At 39.9% G+C, this 19,618-nt stretch overlaps 1 protein-coding gene across 1 annotated transcript in view; it reads right to left on the bottom strand.

The window, feature by feature from the left end:
- Positions 1-8,155: 8,155 nt before the first annotated feature.
- The window catches only part of IMPA2 (inositol monophosphatase 2), a 33,829-nt gene continuing 22,366 nt past the window's right edge, over positions 8,156-19,618 (bottom strand). Inside the window, exon 8 of the mRNA XM_074944664.1 lies at positions 8,156-16,096. Within this exon, the coding sequence (XP_074800765.1) occupies positions 15,981-16,096 (116 nt within the window). The 3' untranslated portion in view covers positions 8,156-15,980. The remainder of the gene's footprint in view (positions 16,097-19,618) is intronic.

Here is a 19,618-nt window from a genome sequence, read left to right as displayed (position 1 = left end):
AAGACAGGTTCAAATTTATATCAGTAATTGTTAGGTGAAGTATTAAATACAAAAGCTGAAATCCTGCCTTTATTTACACCTTCTGCAACCCTGTTGAAGTTAATGGGTGGCATGGGATGTTCATTGGCAGGAGCTGACCCTGAATTCTGAAAGCTGATTTGTTAAGTTTAGGGCTGAATTATGTCATCAGTAATTACAAGCGGAATTTTGTCTATGGGTTTTATTATTGTAAGTAATGCATCATATATTTGACTTCAGTTTATTATGACTGGAGCCGAGTCTGATGTACTTAGTCTGAACTGAAACAGTGCCTTGTTTGAAATTGCAAAAGTTGTGAATTAATTTTTTAAAAGCACAGACTGAGTGTATTTGTATTTTCTAAAAAGGCTGATTGTAAATCACTTTTTTATTAATAATTTTTTTTTATTGTAACAATATATTTGGAGGTACTCCAAACAACAAGGACACAAAGGATTCTTTCACGAGATGGAAATAAGATTCCAACAGCCCCCTTTTTTTTTTATTTAACAAACATCCACTTTTTCCTTAACAGGTCTCTTTTTACATTTTAGCTTATTTCATGTTTGTAGCTATCACTTCTGTGACTGATACTCCTATAATTGTCATTGATTTAAGGGGTCTGGACCATATACTAAGTCCTATTGGTTTCTCTCCTTAGCTAAGAAGGGCTTTGTGTAAGAGGACATAGGGGCTTGGGTCAGGCCCTTCTCCAATTATTCATGTGGGAAAATGCATTGAGGTGTTTTAGTTAATATTTAGATTTATAAACGAACATTTTCTTTAACAGATCTCTTGCACACATTTTTAAACATCTCTTTCTCTGCTTTTACACCCCACCTCCCAAGCTTTTAGCTGCAGGTCTTTATTGTTTCTAGATATCATGCTATTTATCAGTCTTGGTTTAAGGTTCTGAGCCACATATCAAAGCCTGTTGTTTTTGCTCCTTAGTAATGGTGGGCATTTTGGTTGGGGGGTCAGGTGCCATAAATGTTAACCCTGATCCCAGAAGGGAAAGGGTTTAGGTCATAAGATCACACCCATAATCATATCAGGCACGTTGTCATTTCTGGTGACATCACAGCAGGTTACATCACATCCAGTGACACATGCTTATCTTAGTTCTGGATCAATCTCTTATCTCATCTATCACTCTAGTTTTAACTGAAGCTAGGGGCATAGCACTATTATCACAGATCTAATAAGTGAGACCCTTAAAAAGACGAACAAGATAGTAAAACATTAGTTGTCATATTTATCCATATTCCCCTTATGAATTTCCTGTGTACATGTAATCCTGCATTATAGCAATAACCTAGGAACCAAAGGGCTGATAGTTTCATTTGAGACTGTAATATTAATTTTTTTGTTGGCTTCCATGAGGTTCTGTAGAGCAGTGCTATGATATGCACCTGTTCCCACCCCATAGATGGTGAGAGTCTTCTCCCTGAGCCACTCAGCTTCTGTTGGCCTGAAACCTGCAGTTTTAATGTCCCATGATTTATTTACACTCTGACTATTGTTATTTGGCCTTTGATCAATTAAATTGCATTTATATGACATATTGAGACAAATCGAACCATTGTAAAATTTCACTGAAGTCATATGAAGACCAGGAATGAATTTTGCCCATATGTCCTAGTCAAAATAAAGCTACTGAGAAGGTGAGAATTGTAGCTTGTATTTAACAGAGTCTCTGCAACTTTGAGATTCTGAAGAAGCTAGGCTGCAGGTCAGCAAAATATGTCATGCTTTTGGATCACACCCACAAAAGCATTGTGTGGGTTCAGTTATATCTATGCCAAGTCTAGTTTTTACAGACTCTGTCCCACAGTGATGATCTGAGAAATTGGATACCTGGCTCGTAGTTATTACTTATCCCCATCAGTTTAATAATTCATTGTGGTGGTGTATGATGGTCTCCAGTAAATACATTTAATACAAAAGGTCCTTTTACCCTAGATGACAGATATTACCCCACAGAAAGTAGCTGGTGTCAGTTTGGTCCAGTGGGAGCTCCAAGGGTTTTGGGTGGGTATGGTTGTCAATGGAGGATATGGAGTTGGCGATAGCTCTTTTGGGTGGCATCATCACCAGGTAAAGTGTCAGAAATAGAAGCTGGTCTGCCCTCCTTCAGGAGACAAGTAACTACATCTCGTTGCCTCTGTGGCAATGACAGAAAATTTCTGAAGTGCTTTATCCACGTATGTGTCCCATTGACCCTATGCCAATGGGCCCAAAGGGCTGTACTGTGCCTTTGCATCCTCACTGGGAATAGATCTCACGTCCCCTCCAGTGACAGTCATCAGTGGTCCCTCCTTCCTTCCACAATATTGCTAATCTAGCCTCCTCAGGGGCTGATTCATTAGAAATTTTGTGAATGGAGCTTTGGAATTGTTGGCTTTCATTTGGCCTTCTTGTGGGGTTTTTAGGCAGGAGCACGTGATCTGGCCTGCATAAATAACTTTCTGTTTTGGGAGGTGTATGTGATGGATTCAGGGAAAAAGCATTCACGCATTTGGGCTCTATCGCCATACAAGCAATGTAGCACAGGAACTTTAAAGAAAGAGACAATATAGAGGTATCATAATTGAATTCCTGCTTACCATAACCTGGACTCTTAAGAAAGGAGGCGTAAAGCTTTTTTTTAAAATCCAGACACTGTTATTGGGCTTTTTTAATGCAGCAGGTAACTTATAGCAGCATATATATAGCTGTAGTAGATTGCAGAGTATGTAGCCTCTTTCTCTCAGACCTGTTTATTATAACTCTCTATGGAAATCTTGCATATGGACAATAGTTGTACATTTCTATGGATCCTGTTAACTATAATAGGGGCAGGTTTGGTGATGTTTAGTGCGCTGTTCAGTATCTGTTATAGAGTTTCTGGTTGGGCGCACTTGAGTTGGTTAGCAAAATAAAGACAGATGGCAAAGGATTAACATTTCTAACACTTCTTTATTAGTATGCAATCATCCCAGATTTTTTTTTCTTCTTTTAGGGCTCAATCCAAAGCCTATTAGGTCAAGAGAAACACCTGTTGACTTCAGTGGACTTTGACTCAGGCCCTATATCTAATAAGATTTTCCTCAGCTAATACCTGGTCTAGACACAGGGGTTTTTTTGTTTTTGTTTTTTTACCAACTTAACTATTTCAGTTAGGAGTGTAATTTTTTAAAACTAAAATAGTTACACTGGTACAACCCCTTGGGTGGACACAGGTTGATCATTGTAAAGGATCATACATTTTTGGGGAATAAGGTATATCTGTATGGGCAATAGACACAGAGATCAACTCTGCTGGAAGGTCAAAAGCAGTTAGGCCTTCTTAGGCTTCCCAGGGGATAATAAGAAAGATGTCGGTAAGCTTGACGGGTGTATCCCTTTGATTGATTTAAAATCCTTTTTCTTTTATGTTATGCTTTCCTTCTACTGTTAAGATTAAGTAGTACTTGAGTTTGAGAAAGCTCTAGTCACCACCTCACCTGTATTAATCACTGGTCACGAGCTCCCAAAGGGAAGACTTGCAGGTGCTGAATCCGGCAGGCCTGCTGGGTAAGCACGGTTAAATCACAGGGTGCCATCATCTGAGGGGATCCACTCAGAGAAAGACCATGGTGAGGCCCAAACTCTACAATGTACAAGCTTGAAAAGGAAATAATTACAGAGATACCAACCCCCAATAATATGTTGTAACTATTTCAAAATTATCCAATTGCTATCATTGGATCACACTAATTTCTTTTTACAGCAGTAAATAATATAACTGTAAACAAATTTCCATTCCAGGTGGATCAAAGTCAGTCTCTGCAACATGTTGCTGTTCCCAAAATACTGTCAAGTGCTTTTTTACCAGGTATTAGGCAGCTCACCTCTCTACTGCACAAGGTCAATCTGGCTGGAGCCGTGAGGCTTGTCTACACAAACAGTCCATGGCAAGCGAGGGTGTGAATCTACCCTGCACTCACCTGCAATGCACTACTCTCCATGTGGACCCTGCTGATGTGCACGAACAGTTCCTTAATGTGCTTTGATCTAGTCCCACTTCAAGGTGAGATGGATCAAAGCACACTGAGAAATTGTCTGAGAAACCCTGTGTAATGTCCATATAATGATACAAAGATTTAAAGACAAAAGAGGATTACTGCTGTGTTTATTTTTAATAAGAAGACCTTTAGCTCATTCCCACCCAACATTTCTTGTTGCAGTGGCCCAGAGAGGGTGCTGTAAGCTAATGCTTACTAGAGAATTGGGAGAGACCACTGTCCAAATTCAGTGTGTGGAGGACACAAAGGGTGCTGATGATTGAAATCCGTTCACGTATTTTCTACAATCTGTGTTTTAACCGTATATGATATCAACACATGTGACCCAAGCCAGGAAAACATAGTTCCCAGGATACCTCCAATCCTGGATTCAAAGGATTAAAATAAATATACTTGGATGTCAGTACATGGTTGTGTGTTAAATCTGGGTGAACACGGAGTTGGAACACTTTCAAACAATCTTCTTGTAAGCCAACGGGGGGAAATAGAGGGCTACTACTTGGCAGTAGTAGGTATAAGTGTGGAGAAGAGAACAAAATATAATCTCCTGCATGAAAGAAACTATGGCAATGATGACTCTATCTTGCCAGGAACAATCTAGTTATTTTAAGAATAGTCGCTGCAGATCTGATAGAAACGCTAGTGGATTTTAAATTCATACATCATGCATATTATTTGTGTCAAGCATTAGTTGTTTAGAGCTTCATTCTTCCTGTTTATATAAAGGCTATTTCCTGTGGAATGAAATCAGTGAGTGCCAGCAGTATTTAGTGAGGACAAAGGGAGTAGCAGGAGTTTAGGGCCTGCTCTAACTGCCATTGAAATTAATGGAACTCTTTCCATTGATTTCAGTGGTAATGAGATTGGATCCTTATTAGTGCCTCACTGTATCAGGCCCAACGTCACTACTGTGGTTGTTCAGCAGGCTGCAGATCAGATGGGCGGTTGAAACTAATCCAACTGCAGTCAGGAGATCATGAACACTTTACAATATACTATTGTTTGAAACTGTCTGCCTAAATGTCAAGACTGAGTTCACCTAGTACAATGTTCTGCTCAACCATTAAATACAACTGCTAGATCTCCAGCACTTTTAACTGCACCCACTGTTGCTCTTTTTGGGGTGCTGTAAGCGTATGCAACCCCATACAAGACTCTGCCCCACGGAGATTACAGTTTAAATGTAAAACATACTGGATGAGCCAGAGGAAGGAGCTGTTCCTGGGTATTTTTTTTATGTGGTTGTGATGGTCTTCTTTAAGTGGGTAACAGTATCTTTTGTTGATATGGACATTTGTGGGAGAAGCAAGTTGAGACAGTTTTGGAGAGGGGAGGGGAAGGTCCCTGGCACACTGGGATAGGAAGAGAATTCAGGGTGTAGAGGTTGGCACAAGAAACTGTTTAGAATTAGATACGGAATACTGTCAGCATCTAAACACTTCTGAGCAGGTCCATATTTCAGCAATATAGGTAGGATTATCATTGTTATACCAGTGGCATCCAGATTGAGGCAATTTAGTTCCAACCTCATAAATCAGAATGAAATGACCCAATTTTCCGCAGCTCAGTAGTGAGACACCTGCCTATAGCTGCATTGATTCTGTTGCGTGACATTCATCTTGGTAGTGAAGTAGCTTTGTGTAATCACTGATCTCTATTTCTATATTATCTGTCGCTAACACATACCTGCTTTGGTGCAGGTACTGATCGACTGTGTCTAAATCTGAGCCTGAACTAGTTCAGTGAGACGTTAGTGGAACAAATGTGTAAATCAGATTACTGCACTCTCTCATTCACAGCTCTTTTCAATACCCTGTTATTAACACAGAACACTGCGGCTCATGGTATTATTGGCACACGGCATGTCCAGGATGAGTTCTCCAGTCTTTGGATTGTTGTACTGGTGCAACTGAACTAATGGTACATCTACACTGCAGGCTTCTTTTGGCCGTGTATAAAGTCCATACCCCCATAACGTGTATAAATAGCAGTGTAGCTATTTGGCTTAGGCAAGTAGAGTAAAGACGCTTCAAGGATGTGGGTTAATATGCGTGTACATACCCTGCGTCTACTCACCCAACATGGGTCTACTCACCCACTCGTCTAACATGCGTCTACTCACCTAAGCTGTGTCTCCCCATCTCCACTGCTATTTTTAGCCATGTAGTGTCCTGTTGCCTCCCAGCTGCTGGAGCTTTTCTCCTCTGCAGGAAAAGAAACCCTCCCTGCAGCAGGGAAAGGCTCTAGCAGAAGGGAAAGGCTCTTCCAGCTCCCCACCACTGGAGCCCTTCCCTGCTGCAGGGAAACACTCTGCCAGTCGAGCATTTCCTCTCCACAGGGAAAGGCTCTGGCAGGGGGAGGCAGCGAGGAAAGGCTCTGGGCATAGGAAAAGTCTCTGATGTAACTTTTCCCAGTTACAGGGAAAGACTCTGGTACCTGCCTTTTGCTGGAGCCCTTCCCCACCACAGGGAACATGAGAGTTGTTATACTGGTCAGACCAATGGTCCATATAACCAAGTATCCTGTATTCCTACATTGGCTGATGCCAGAGGCTTCAGAGGGAATGAGCAGAACAGGACAATTTATTGAGTGATCCATCCTGTCATCCAGTCCAAGCTTCTGGCAGTCAGAGGCTTAGGGACACCCAGAGCATGGGGTTGCATCCCTGACCATCTTGGCTAATAGCCATTGATGGACCTATCCTCCATGAATGTATCTAATCCATTTTTTTAAATTCAGGTATAATTTTGACCTTCATAACATCCCCTGCAATGAGTTCCACAGGTTGACTGTGCATTGTGTAAAGAAATACTTTAAAAAATCCCAGCAGCGAGGAGGAAAGGCTCTGCCAGGTCCCCATTGCTGGAGCCTTTCCCCGCAGCAGGGAAAGACTCCGGCAGTGTGGAAAGGCTCTGGTAGGAGGGAGCCTCTCCTTCAGCCTTTCACTGACATGTGTAGCTACACAGCGGTGTGGACGCAGCCTGCTTTTCACAGCAGCATGTAGCTATACATACACTACATGCCACCACCAGTAGTGTGTAGTGTAGAGCTAGCCTAAATCCACATTGATTTACATCTACTGGACTAAATGTTGTTTGAGTGCTCTTTTTAAAAAGCAAGGCGGTGAAAATGATCCAACTTTGTTGCACCTGCCGCTGAGGTGCTCACTGCTAATTTGCACACTCGGGCCCAGTGAAGCTTGTCTGAAGCTGATATCTATATGTTGGTGCCACTGCAATTCTGCTTATTCTTGCAGCAAGGGTTGATAAATTTCTCCCCCTTTTGAAAGTAAAAGCTATAGGTCACTGGTCTCATTGAGGAATAATTAAAGACAGAGCTCTGTTATGAGACAATTCAAGTTATGACCTCAATTGCACCTGTGCAAACCTTCTGAAGGATAACGGGGTTGCAGAGGCATAACTGAAGGTATACTAGGAAAACAATGGCGTTACACACACATCACAAAAGATGTAATTTGGCCTGCAGAATCCCTACTACTGATAGTATGAGAAGGATGTCAGAGGCCAGGATCCATTTGTGGAGCCAGCTGTTGGTTCAAACCATTTTTACTTGCAAACTGAGCAAACGGAATTTAGAAATTAGTGAGACACAATGAATACTGAAACCTTGCCATAATATTTTTCAGAGAGTCACTTTTCAGGGAAAAATGCACTTTACAGGCAGTTTCCATATTTTCGTAAAAGTGAAACTAGACTCTTGTATGATTAGGATGTACTTCATTTAATCATTTCTCTCACATATAAAGTTTTACTCTATGTTAAGTTATTATCCTAAAAGGATTTGCCAATAGGCTACCCTATTATGAAATGCAAAACTGACTACAGCAATGATTTGATTACAACACCTCAGCTGAACATGTGTTGGCAGATGGGACATTTCCTAATGTGAGAGAAGAAATTTGTATAAAAGAAAAATATATTTACAAACTGAACATGCAACACAGACTTAATTTGCTTATATAGATAAGTAAGCAAATTAAGTCTGTGTTGCATGTTCAGTTTGTAAATACATATTTTATATTTATTTATATATAATATGTATATATTTTAACCCAAAAAAATCAGACAGTTTCGCCACTCCTTGGAGTAGTTCTAATTTTCACATTGGTCAATTCAGTAAGTTTTGTGACCATTAGCTTTTAACATTTATTACAAAAACAAAACAAACAAACAACATTTAAAATAAAAACTTCAGTTATATATGGTATAGTACAAAACAAAAGATACCATCTGATATATAGAGCACAGAATTAGAAAAGAAAAACTCAATAATACATGGACATTTCTGACTTTTTTATAAACATATTTTCAAAGTGAAATCCATTTTCCTATTTTAGACAGTGGCCCAAATTCAATCCTGGCATAAGTAGGGGGAGCTCCCGATGAAACCAATGGAAAGTACACTGCTTATATCAGGCATTAATTTGGCCTAGATTTCCAGTTCCTACTTATGTTTTTAATACAATAACCATTTCCCCCTGTGATTTAAAAATATCTGTAACTACAAAGTGAAAAGATAAGCACCGTTATATTTATGAAGACATGTCTTCAGTCAAAAAACTAAGAACAGTAAGAGCAATCCATATACGGCTATAATCTATAAAACATCTTTTTGGTAGTGAGAATGTAACAATAGCAGCTCAAATTATGTTAAAATATGGATTTGTTTATAGTGGTGAATATGTTATCCGGCCTTTTTATCAGCTAAAAAGTTTGATGATTTACCCATCATTCTCCCCCCTAAAAGTTTATAAATAGGTTAAGAGTAGTACAGGAATACAGTGCAGCTCAAATAATCTGCAGCAAAGTGTGGTAATTTCCAAAATATTTGTAATTAGAGTGCACTTGCACTTCTTGTAATTATTCTGTCCATGCAAAGTGGGTGCAAAATACTATCTAATCTAGTAGCATTTTTCACCCACTTTGCACAAGTGTACATGATTACACTAGTTGCAAGGCAGGAGAGCCTCAGGCAATAGGGCCCAGATCCACAAAGATATTTAAGCTTCTAGCTTCCCTTAAATGTCCTTGGGGATCTGGGCCTACATTTCCAAACTATCATAAAAATATTAGAAAACAATTTCATTATTGTATTTATTAAACATATAACAAAGGAACTTGTTAACACATCAACTGTCTGAAGCTTTGGGAATGATCCTGAAAAGTGTTGAGTACCTGAAACAAGCATTTAGGAGCACTCATTATTTGTACTGGACAGAGGAAAAGTAAGTATTTATGTACAATACTGTCTGCTAGTTAAAAATCAATAGCCTTTAAGCATATTTCTTATTTTTATAGCTTTGGAGAGTTAGGGTTAAATTCACTGCCCAGGGGCTCAACTTCATTGACATCAGTGGAGTTGGGCCCACTTATACCAGGCGGAGTTTGAACCATGATTTCTAAACTGAGGCACTCCTGCATAATCTGTTGATACTGCTTAACAAGGAAGTAACATGAGCAACATTAGGCACCACAGAATAGCTGTATTGTAAAAGAACAATGTGTTACTTATTCCAATGGACAAACAAAAGTGATTGAATTTGATATTTCTGTCACCAGTTTGTTCTTGACAGCATTCAAATCATACCGGAATTAATTTAAAAATTAGCATGTAAGTGTTCATATTATGTCTACCAACTAATGATTTATAAGTGACCATTGATACTACAGTATTTAGAAAGACCACTGTCTCAATTTCAGCAACTTCACATCCTCTCTCTCTCTCTCTCACACACACAATGCGTATATACGTATATATAATATGTGGAAAAAAGAAAGGGATATATCCAAGATACGTTTTGTTACATTTGACAGAGATGGATGGTACCTCTTCACTACCTGTTATGCTGAGACTTGGTCTCATACATTGCTTAAAAGTTAAAAGGGGCACAGGATCTTCTGATTACAATTTAGTTCTTTGAAAAATTATTTTAAACTCTTCCAAGTACCCTGACTTCAGGAAGTAATTCAAGGAGATGCAGAGTTCCAGAAATGGGATTTCTGACATGCCAGAGCAGTGTCAGTATTTCAGGCAATAAGGAATGTATTAGCATTATCAATGGCTAAATGATGGGCAGAACAGGGATATACTTATCTTAAATCTTTAATATTATTTTAAAAGCATACAAGATTAAGAAGCACAGAACTAATATACCACCACATTGTTGGAAATTATAGAGATGGAGGGCTAGAGGCCAATACACAATATTGATTACTTCCTCTCCTCCACACCTTTTTACTATCAGAGGATAACTGATGTGTCCTGAATTCTGTAATAGTAAAAGATGTTGATGTATGAGCTAAACAGATTTCTTTAGATCTTTGGGTCAGTGCTTAATACAAGAATCAATCCTTGAAATTATGCTGTGTTTTATTCTCTGTCAAACCTTGCTCACTTTCTGATGTACTTTTTTGTGTTAAACAAACAAGAGCTAGATAAACATTCAGGGTAAAATGTTCAGAAGTGCCTACATCAATTAGGTGCCTAAGTCCTATTCAAAGTCAATGGGACTTAGACTCCTGAGTCATTAAGGCACTTTTGAAAATTTTACCCTCCGTGATTAGGAGTTTATTAACACCTTTGATTATTTAGGAGAGACAATGGTACTCTTACAGCTTTTGTCTGTTGGAAGCACCAGGGCTCAAGTGCTACTCAGAGAGGGTTTCACAATTCAATGTTTTCCTCACTCAAATAACACACCAGTGGTCCAGATACTGTGATATCTTGTCTATGATGGAGGTCAATACTTGAAGTTTTAGAGGAAGGAAGTGTAAACTCTTCCCCCTAAATTCACTCTGTGCAGTTCAATACTATTTACTTTTTAATCCTGACATTTTTAGCATTCAGGATAGTAATCATCTTGTACCTTGAAGCATGAGGCTCTGTCTACAGCCCTTATAAATTTTTATCCTAGCCTGTGTGCCTGAATGTGCTATCTTCTTTCCAATAACTAATCCTTCTTTGAATTTTTTTAAGATATTTGGCTGCCAGCAAAGCCATTCACAAACAAACAACCCACACCAAACCCACAACCACTTAACCTTTGTATGTCTAAATTTCCATGTTTTTGCACGTAGAGTTCATAAAGCAGAGAAATAGACTCTGTCTCTCAATTTCTGTCTACCGTATGTTTAATGCAGATTATAATCCTTTTCTCATTGAAAAATAGATTGTTACAGAAACATTTAAAATAATTTCTGAGAATTACTGAGAGTTACTAACGGGTTTACATTACCCCATTAAGTGTTATACACATCACTGACAGAGTGCAGGAAAATAAGTGAACAATATTTTTGTAACAGCTGCTGATATATGTTTCCATTAATGATGATCGTGATCTTATCAACTGTCAGTGGCCTCTCCTAAGAAGTGGACAGTATTCCTTTTGGAGTAAACTGGGCACTGCACACTCTAAATCTGAAGTAATTGTTCAGCGATAAGAGACACTCCCTCTGTAGCACCATGAATGTTTTACCTCAGTAGTATTTCTAGGCCTAAAAATGCTCTGTTGTAAACAGGTGCAATTCCTTGACTGCAGTGGACTGGGATGGGATGATTTTAAGGGATATGTTATTGAAAACTTGAGCATTTATTGGCTTTTCTGCCCCACCTCCTTATAAGGACAATGGCAATAGAAAATTTTAAATATGTAACCAATTCAATAGGGTGTAATGTATTAGAGTCTTGACGTTACTGGTGCATGCAAACTGTGGTGTCTGTAACATGTTACAGATCAAAACCTGGGGATGTGTAAAAGCTGTACATTAGTATGCCACATGACAGAAATACATAGTGCTTTTGTTATATGTGCTAAATGTTATAGAAAAAGATGGAGTTCCTTTCTATGTTACTTAGTATTTGGTGAACAGTATATCACATTTCCCTATGCTGTGTGATCATGTAATGGAACACTTTACTTTATCTGCAGTTTACTGTTATTCCCGTAGTTTGTTTGTTCACACCAGAATGCACTTATACATGAATTGTACATTATTATTTCAGATTATTATACCAAAACAGTAGATTTAAAATGTTCTAAACCATTGTGCAGGTGACAGACTGAAAAGTAAAGGAATAGGATGCTGAGCAGCACTCCCTTGAATAAAAGATATCATCTATTCAGAGCATGTACACACTTGCAGTGTAAATAAAGATCTAGTCACCCAGTTACACACACGTGGTCTAAGATATTCATAACTGCAGACGTTTGACACATACTAGCTTCCTTTATGTTTCTACAAATAGAACTGAGTGTTCTATGCACATGCCATATACTGTTTTAAAATGCCCATGATTTTGTTTTTTTCAAAACCACATTATTTTTATATGGCAAAGGCACTAGTTTTCATTTCAGATTAAATACTATAAAGCCTAGAGATTTAAAACACTTGTTTTTGAGTTATCCAAGCACAAAACAAGCATTTTTGAATTTTTTTCCAACAGCTGGAAAAACACATAGGCCTGATTCATGCAGGCAAACCCATGATTTCAATAAGGCTCTGCAAAGGTGCAGAATCTGCCTGCATAGATCCAATTGCAGCCACATTCTGATAACGTAAAAAAAAAGATGAATACATTTATATAATTTTCTGGGTGGAAATGAAAAAAGCATCTTCAACCCCTAAAAGTACATTTTTAAATACATTTACAAATGACTGTCCTGTAATTAAAATGATTAGATTGTTTGTAAAACAAACTATTTTTCATCCTGAATAAACTAGGGACACAAGAGTATGACACCACAAAAAAATATCCTTTAGTGTATCAGAGATGCCCATGGCTTCTCCTTACTCTCTTCTGAAATCTCCACCAACTTTCACTGGGATACGAACATGGAAAAAATGCCAGCACAGGTTATGACATTCAGGATAGGAAACACTTGTTCTCAACATTTATAACTTATCATCTTTGTTCATATTTAAATATTGCCTCTGGTTTCAGAAACTGGCCTCCAAAATAATCTAACGTCTGAAACGTGTTGTAAAAACAACCCAAAGCATGTGAAATGGATTGTAACCTTTCACATCTTCATTGTTTTAAAAATACTAATTTTATAACTGCTGGTTAAAGAGTAGCTACCAACCTTATTTTATTGAAGGAAAAAAAGAGCCCTAATTAAACACCTACAGATTTGGCTCCCATGCTATACACACGGTATTAATTTAAACCTTAGAATGGAAAGTCTACAGTAAGGAATATGCCTACAAAAGAGAGCTTTAGCTAGCAAGCAAGGAAAGATGGAAGGGAAAGTCAAAATCAAGGACAAGATTTACCTCTAAGAACTGTCAGCTAATTAATAATTCTAAGTAAAATGTGAGAATCACCGTGGCCAATGGCACTGCAAACTCTGGGCCTTCTCCTTAAGCTACTGATCAGCTGCGACTCCACTAACATCAGTAGGAGTCTGAGGCGCTCATCAACTCTCAGAACAAGCTCTCTATTTATTTTTAAAAAATAATGTTTTATCCAAGACAGTAACAGGTGAATCTGAGACTGGATTTCTGGACATTCCCCTTCCCACCTCACTGAGGCCCCAATTCAGCAAAGCACTTAAGTGTGCTCAAATGCCATGAAAATCAGTGGACAGGATTCTTTCATCCATTAAGTGCATCATGTTAGTGGTGCAGAGTGAATTTAAACCAGGCAGAGAGTCTTCCTGTGTACAAGGAATCTCTACTGATGTAAAGCTGGTAGAGGTGGTATAGACACCTCTTAAACCAGCTCTCTCTCTGGCATAAGGAAAAGAAGGAAGCTTGTTGGGATAGGCTGGTGAGCTGAACTCCACTACCTCCGATTCCCTGCAGGTGTAAGCTCATTTACCAAGCTTACATCAATCAGTGGCAGAAGCTAGAGCAGCAGGGGGGCTACTCTGTCTTCTGCCCCGGCTAAGTGGCCGGAGATCAGGGAATTACAGCCAGCTTCCTGAATCTGTCATTGTCCTCTGTGTCTGAGGTGCTTTGATGGAGAGGAGGATCAGGGCCTAATGAGACTTAAGCATGTGCTTAAATGCTTTGCTAAATCAGGGCCCTATATTTTAGCCATTCTCTCCACAGCCAGAATTTTGCATTTCTCATTTTAAAAAATACAGTATACAAGTTATACTCGTAATGAAAAACATTTTTCACAGAAGAAAATAAAAAGGCATGTACAATGGCTAATATTTTTAACAATGTGTTCTTTAGTTGTGCATGCAAAATGGATAACTGTACACTCAATTTCCAGTTTCTCATCGCAGTTTACGTGCACATTTACATAGTCTGCATGTGCAATTTAGGAACAGATTTTGAAAATTTAGACCTATGTGTATTTTGTGGGCCTTTTTGTTTCTTTGTATTATTCAAAAATAATTGTAGATTTGAATTCGCAACATCAATAGAAAAACTAGAGGTAAGTCCCCATGTTTAATCTCAGATTTTTTTCTGGACACTAACATTTAAGAAGTTCAGTAGTGTCAGATGATATGATTTCTTTTAAAAAAAATAGTAAGTGTCATAGATTCATAGATATTTAGGTCAGAAGAGACCATTATGATCATCCAGTCCGACCCCCTGCACAACGCAGGCCACAAAACTTCACCCACCACTCCTGCAAAAAACCTCTCACCTATGTCTGTGCTATTGAAGTCCTCAAATAGTGGTTTAAAGACTTCAAGGAGCAGAGAATCCTCCAGCAAGTGACCCGTGCCCCATGCTACAGAGGAAGGTGAAAAAATGAACTTGATTTTAAAAAAAGTGCCAAGCACAAAACTAGGGTTGCACAGAATTTTTGTTCTTTTAGATTTAGTCATTTACTTTACAAGGTTTCCAGATATTCTGAAGGTGACTACAATTGTACGTGCAAAATGAATACTTTACGTTTACAATTAGCCTTTTGCAAGCACAACTAAGGTGGTAATTTTTACAATTTACCCCTTAACACCAAATCATGCTGTTTCTTCTTGGGCAAAACTTCCACTGAAGTCAATAGTTCCTTGACATAGGGCCCTATTCTCCAGAACTAACTACCATGTATAGTATTTACCATTGTGAATAGTCCCCATAGACTTCAATACTCATGGTAGTAAGCACTCTGCCCACTAGTCACAGCTACTCCATGATAGTAAATGTTTGCAGGTTTGAGCTCTCAGTAAGGGTTCAGTAAGGACTGTAAGATTTGGTCCCAATTGGTTAACATTCTCTATAAGCTAGAGTTGGTTGGACAATTTGAAAAAAAAAAATCATGAAATATTTCCCATTTTTTTAGCAGCTCTGTTATTAACCATGTAGGTAACTCCCACTGCATTCATAAAGTGAATATATACTCTTCCTTGAAACAAATACCTAAAATCACCTCCTTCTGTACACTTTGTAAATCACTGTAAACATCCAAAATATACATATATATGGTCATGATATAGTTGGAAAAGAGAAATGGAGTAATAACACTTTTTATTGCATTCTCAAGTACTGTTGAATATGGGTATGGTAGGCACACATTTTAACTACTTATCATCTACTACAATCCTAAAGCTCATTTACCTGAGATCTGTGTTTTGTAAAAATAAAGTTTTCTTTTTAGTTGAATATGTTCCAAAAGACTCCGTTTCAGCCTGAACAGATGTGAAACTTCGAATCTGGCAACAAGCACTACAGGTGATCATATATAAAAGGTACTGCTGAAATAGATGCATATTAAAAAGAAGCCACAAATCTTAGAGGTTTTAAAAATCTCCCTCCTCCCGCCCTACAATGTTGGGAAGCCACCTTGTAATAAAATTGTTTAAAACATTTGACACAAAAGACCTGCACAGAAAACATGCTGTTAAAATCATGTACCCTCTAAGACACCCATCTTGGAAGAAGTTAAGTAGTTTAGAAGGACAAACTCCATGTTACTTGTAAAAGTATTTAATGTCCGTCAGTTCTCATCATCCCGTCTGTAGTGAATAGTCTGTATTTCCTGAGCTAAGAACATGGCCATCTCTTTAGTGCCAGCAGCAATCACTCGGCATGACATGAGATCTAGAGGTCCCCCTAAGAACAAGAGGATAAAGAAGAACCATGTTTAGATACAGAAGTGATGTGTGGCATATTATATTATATCCTTGTTGTAGATAGAGAGATTCAAAAATACTGAAACAACGTCAAAGCCACATTTAGGGGAGGAAATACCCTGTTGAGGCATTCAAATTCAGAGATCTCTAGCAAAGCAAAGTGTTGTAGAAACCATAGACTTATCAAACACCAAAGTACACAGAAAAAGCAATGAATGTTTTCATTCGTTCAGTACACAAAAATAAACACAATATATTCCATTTTACTCTCTTAAACAAAACACCAGATGTTTTGTTTGCAAAACTAGGGGTAGTAAGGAATAAAATAGGAACCAACATAACCCATTTTAAGGGTTAAACATACCCTACTACTGGAAACTGTTCTTTAACACATCAAGTCTTTCCACAGTCATGCACACTTTGATCACCACTGGGCTTGACTACTAAAGAACACTCTACTTGGGGGATGTGAGCTCCAGAAATGAATAAAATAATAATCCTTAACATTCTGGGTCTTTACATCTTCAAAGTGCTGTACAAATATAATATTCAGATGAGCACGCTCGTCTCTCCCTGACAGCCCTTTCTTTCCAAGAAGCCTCCATCTTTGCTGAAATCTGTTTAGGAGTCTCACCATAATCTCTGCTGGGCCAGCTGTGTACTTCAAATGTGACACTTTAAAGGGCTTACTCAAAGACACAGACATTCATTCTCAGCATCTCTGACCCAGGAAAGCCCTAGACTGGAAATGCAAAACTGTGATGAAACTAGCCAGCCAGAGCCTAAGGCCGAGTGGGCCAGACCTGAGATGTTTCACTGGATTATCACTATAAGCGAAGGACCTGTATGGGGCTGGGAGGGAAAGAGAAAAGAATACAAAGATATTGAGGCTATAAAAGCAGCCCATAAATAGCCACCCAGGGACAACGTTAAAAAAAAGTCACTCAAAATTGCGGGAAACCTGTACTCCTGGAAAGGACAACGGAATGGGAAGAACCATCGGAGGACTCCTACTTCCACTGTGGGGGAGGGAGGAGGGGAATGTCCATGGAAGCAATATTCTGATATAGGAAACGAGTTTGTTAGCTGCATTTCTAGTAGAATGTCTCTCTAATGACTGACTTATGGAAGTTGCATTGCTAGTGCCTTTGGATCAGACAGCTTATCTTAACCTATTGCTTACCACGCCCTGTAATTGTAACAGCAGCAGAGGAAATTAAAGCTCTCCCCAGTGCAAAGCAAGTAGAAGCACCACCATGGTCCACCCCAAAATAACCTTGGATGGAGCCAAACTCCAAAATTTACTCATAGAAAACTATGCAGCCAAGAGACAAAGGGATAGAAGAATCAGTGAGGCACTACAATCTCTCACGGATTACTGTTATAGACACTCTAGCACCAAAGGGCCCCCTCTCTTCCCACTGCCCACACAGATTGCCAAGGTTCTCAGGCAACCTATGGCAGAAAATGCAGGAAGGAAGAAAACTTGGTGTTGGTGGCAGAAAACACAGGGAGACTAAGGAGCAAAGTTTTTCTGTAAACTCAGCCTTCTTTAAGGAAGGCAAAGAGTTTACCTCCGCTCTCCTCTACCACAGAGATAGCGAAGTCACACCTTGCAGAATTTTTCTAGATTGTGAATCTCTATATATACCCATATGTCTCCACCCAATTCCAGAACACACCACGTCCCACTGCACGGAATTAGATCACAGTTGTGCAGAATATCCTCAGAGGCCATCAAGAACAAGAAGGTAAGAACAGGACTAGAAACACAGAGTCCTCTTCCCAAGAATTCTGCCTCTTCACGCCAGTAGTAATTATAGTAGACTGACACAGTCACACTCAGGGCCGCGCCCCTCACCCCCTTGTGACTCTTTCCCCTGCCATTCCTGGATGGTAAAGAAAAGAGAACGCCGGGAAGAAACCCTGGCAACAGGCTGTTAATATCTCCTTTTGAGGGGACTCTACCATCCACTCCCAAACATGCAATAGTCCAACCAGAATTTAAAAACTATCATGCAATTCCAGAGAACTTGGAGGCTACTGCTCAGCATCTAAGCTTCCTTTTCCAAGCAGACTATGAGAGAGCTGGCAAAAAGGCATCTCCAACTCCACTTGTTATCTGTCAGAATCATGGATCCCTCTAAGTGAGGTGTGAGGGCAGGGAGTATAATACTGAGACAGCACGTGTTGCTCAGGTGGATTACCTTCTCCGGTCCATGCCCATTTTACTGGGCTTGTCTGAGGTATTTGATACTACTGATAAATACACCTGTCTTGTTCCTCTACCTCCTAATCCAGAGGTGGACAAACTACATCTGGCTCCCGGGACCATCCTGCCTGGCTCTTGAGCTCCTGGTCAGAGAGGCTAGTCCCCGGCCCCTCCCCTACTGTTCCCCCTCCCCTTTAGCCACACCGCCATGTGGGCAGTGCAGCTGGCTCTGGCCAGGTGGCAGGGCTGCGAGATCCTGCTGCTCTGAGCTGCATGGTAAGGGGGTGGGGGGTTGGATAAGGGGCAGGGAGTCCTGTGGGGCAGTGAGGAGACAGGGGGAAGTTGGATGGGGTGGAGGTTCTGTGGGGGGCTGGTCAGGGAACAGGGAAGGTTGGATAGGCGTGGGAGTCCCAGGGGGGCCTGGCAGGGGGTAGGGGTGTGGATAGGGGTTAGGGCAGTCAGGGGACAGGGAGCAGGGAGCGTTGGATGGGTTGGGGATTCTGTGGGGGCAGTCAGGGGGCGGGAAGTGGGAGGGGGCCAGGCTGTTTGGGGAGGCACAGCCTTCCCTACCTGGCCCTCCATACAATTTCGCACCCTGATGTGGCCCTCGGGCCAAAAAGTTTGCCCACCCCTGTCCTAATCCCTCAGCTATAAACGCAAACTCAGTTCCACTCCCATATTATTCAGCATCTATGAGTAAACATTGGGAGCATTGGCAAAATAACAGACTGAAATGCAGGCGACACCCAACTCCATTGTTCCTTTACACCAAGCATAAAGATCACTATCTACCAGCTTTCTGAATATCTAACTGAAATTACCCTCTGGATGAAGATCAGATAGCAAAAACTGAACCCAGGAAAGGCTTCAGTGATGCTGGTAGGAAGACAGAACTGCTCTATAGAACTAGTCTTCTCTATAACACCCCCACTCAAGAACATCTACTCTTGTTTTTATGTTGGTCCTCAGCCTCGCAGCTCTTAAAGTGCTGATGGAAAACCCACCACCCTCTATCTCCAGCTGGCCAGAAAATCATGCCCCATCCTATCAGATCCAGACTTGACTGTACTGATCCTCCACTTTCAGAACTAAATGCAAAACCCAATTATTCATCTTAGTTTTCCCTCAGTTTCTTCTCACATACACACACAAAACCTTTTCCCTTCTTCTCACATACACACACAAAACCCATATACAAATCAAGCCTTTTCTCCTACCAGTGGGGAAGGAAGAGAGAGATTATAATTATTTCTGTTTCAAGGGAGATATTCAGATAGTATTGAAATGAGG

The sequence above is a fragment of the Natator depressus genome, chromosome 2, assembly GCF_965152275.1.
Source record: "Natator depressus isolate rNatDep1 chromosome 2, rNatDep2.hap1, whole genome shotgun sequence".
Taxonomy (NCBI): domain Eukaryota; kingdom Metazoa; phylum Chordata; order Testudines; family Cheloniidae; genus Natator; species Natator depressus.
The sequence above is the reverse complement of the archived record's forward strand: the minus strand, read 5'-3'. Positions and strand labels throughout refer to the sequence as shown.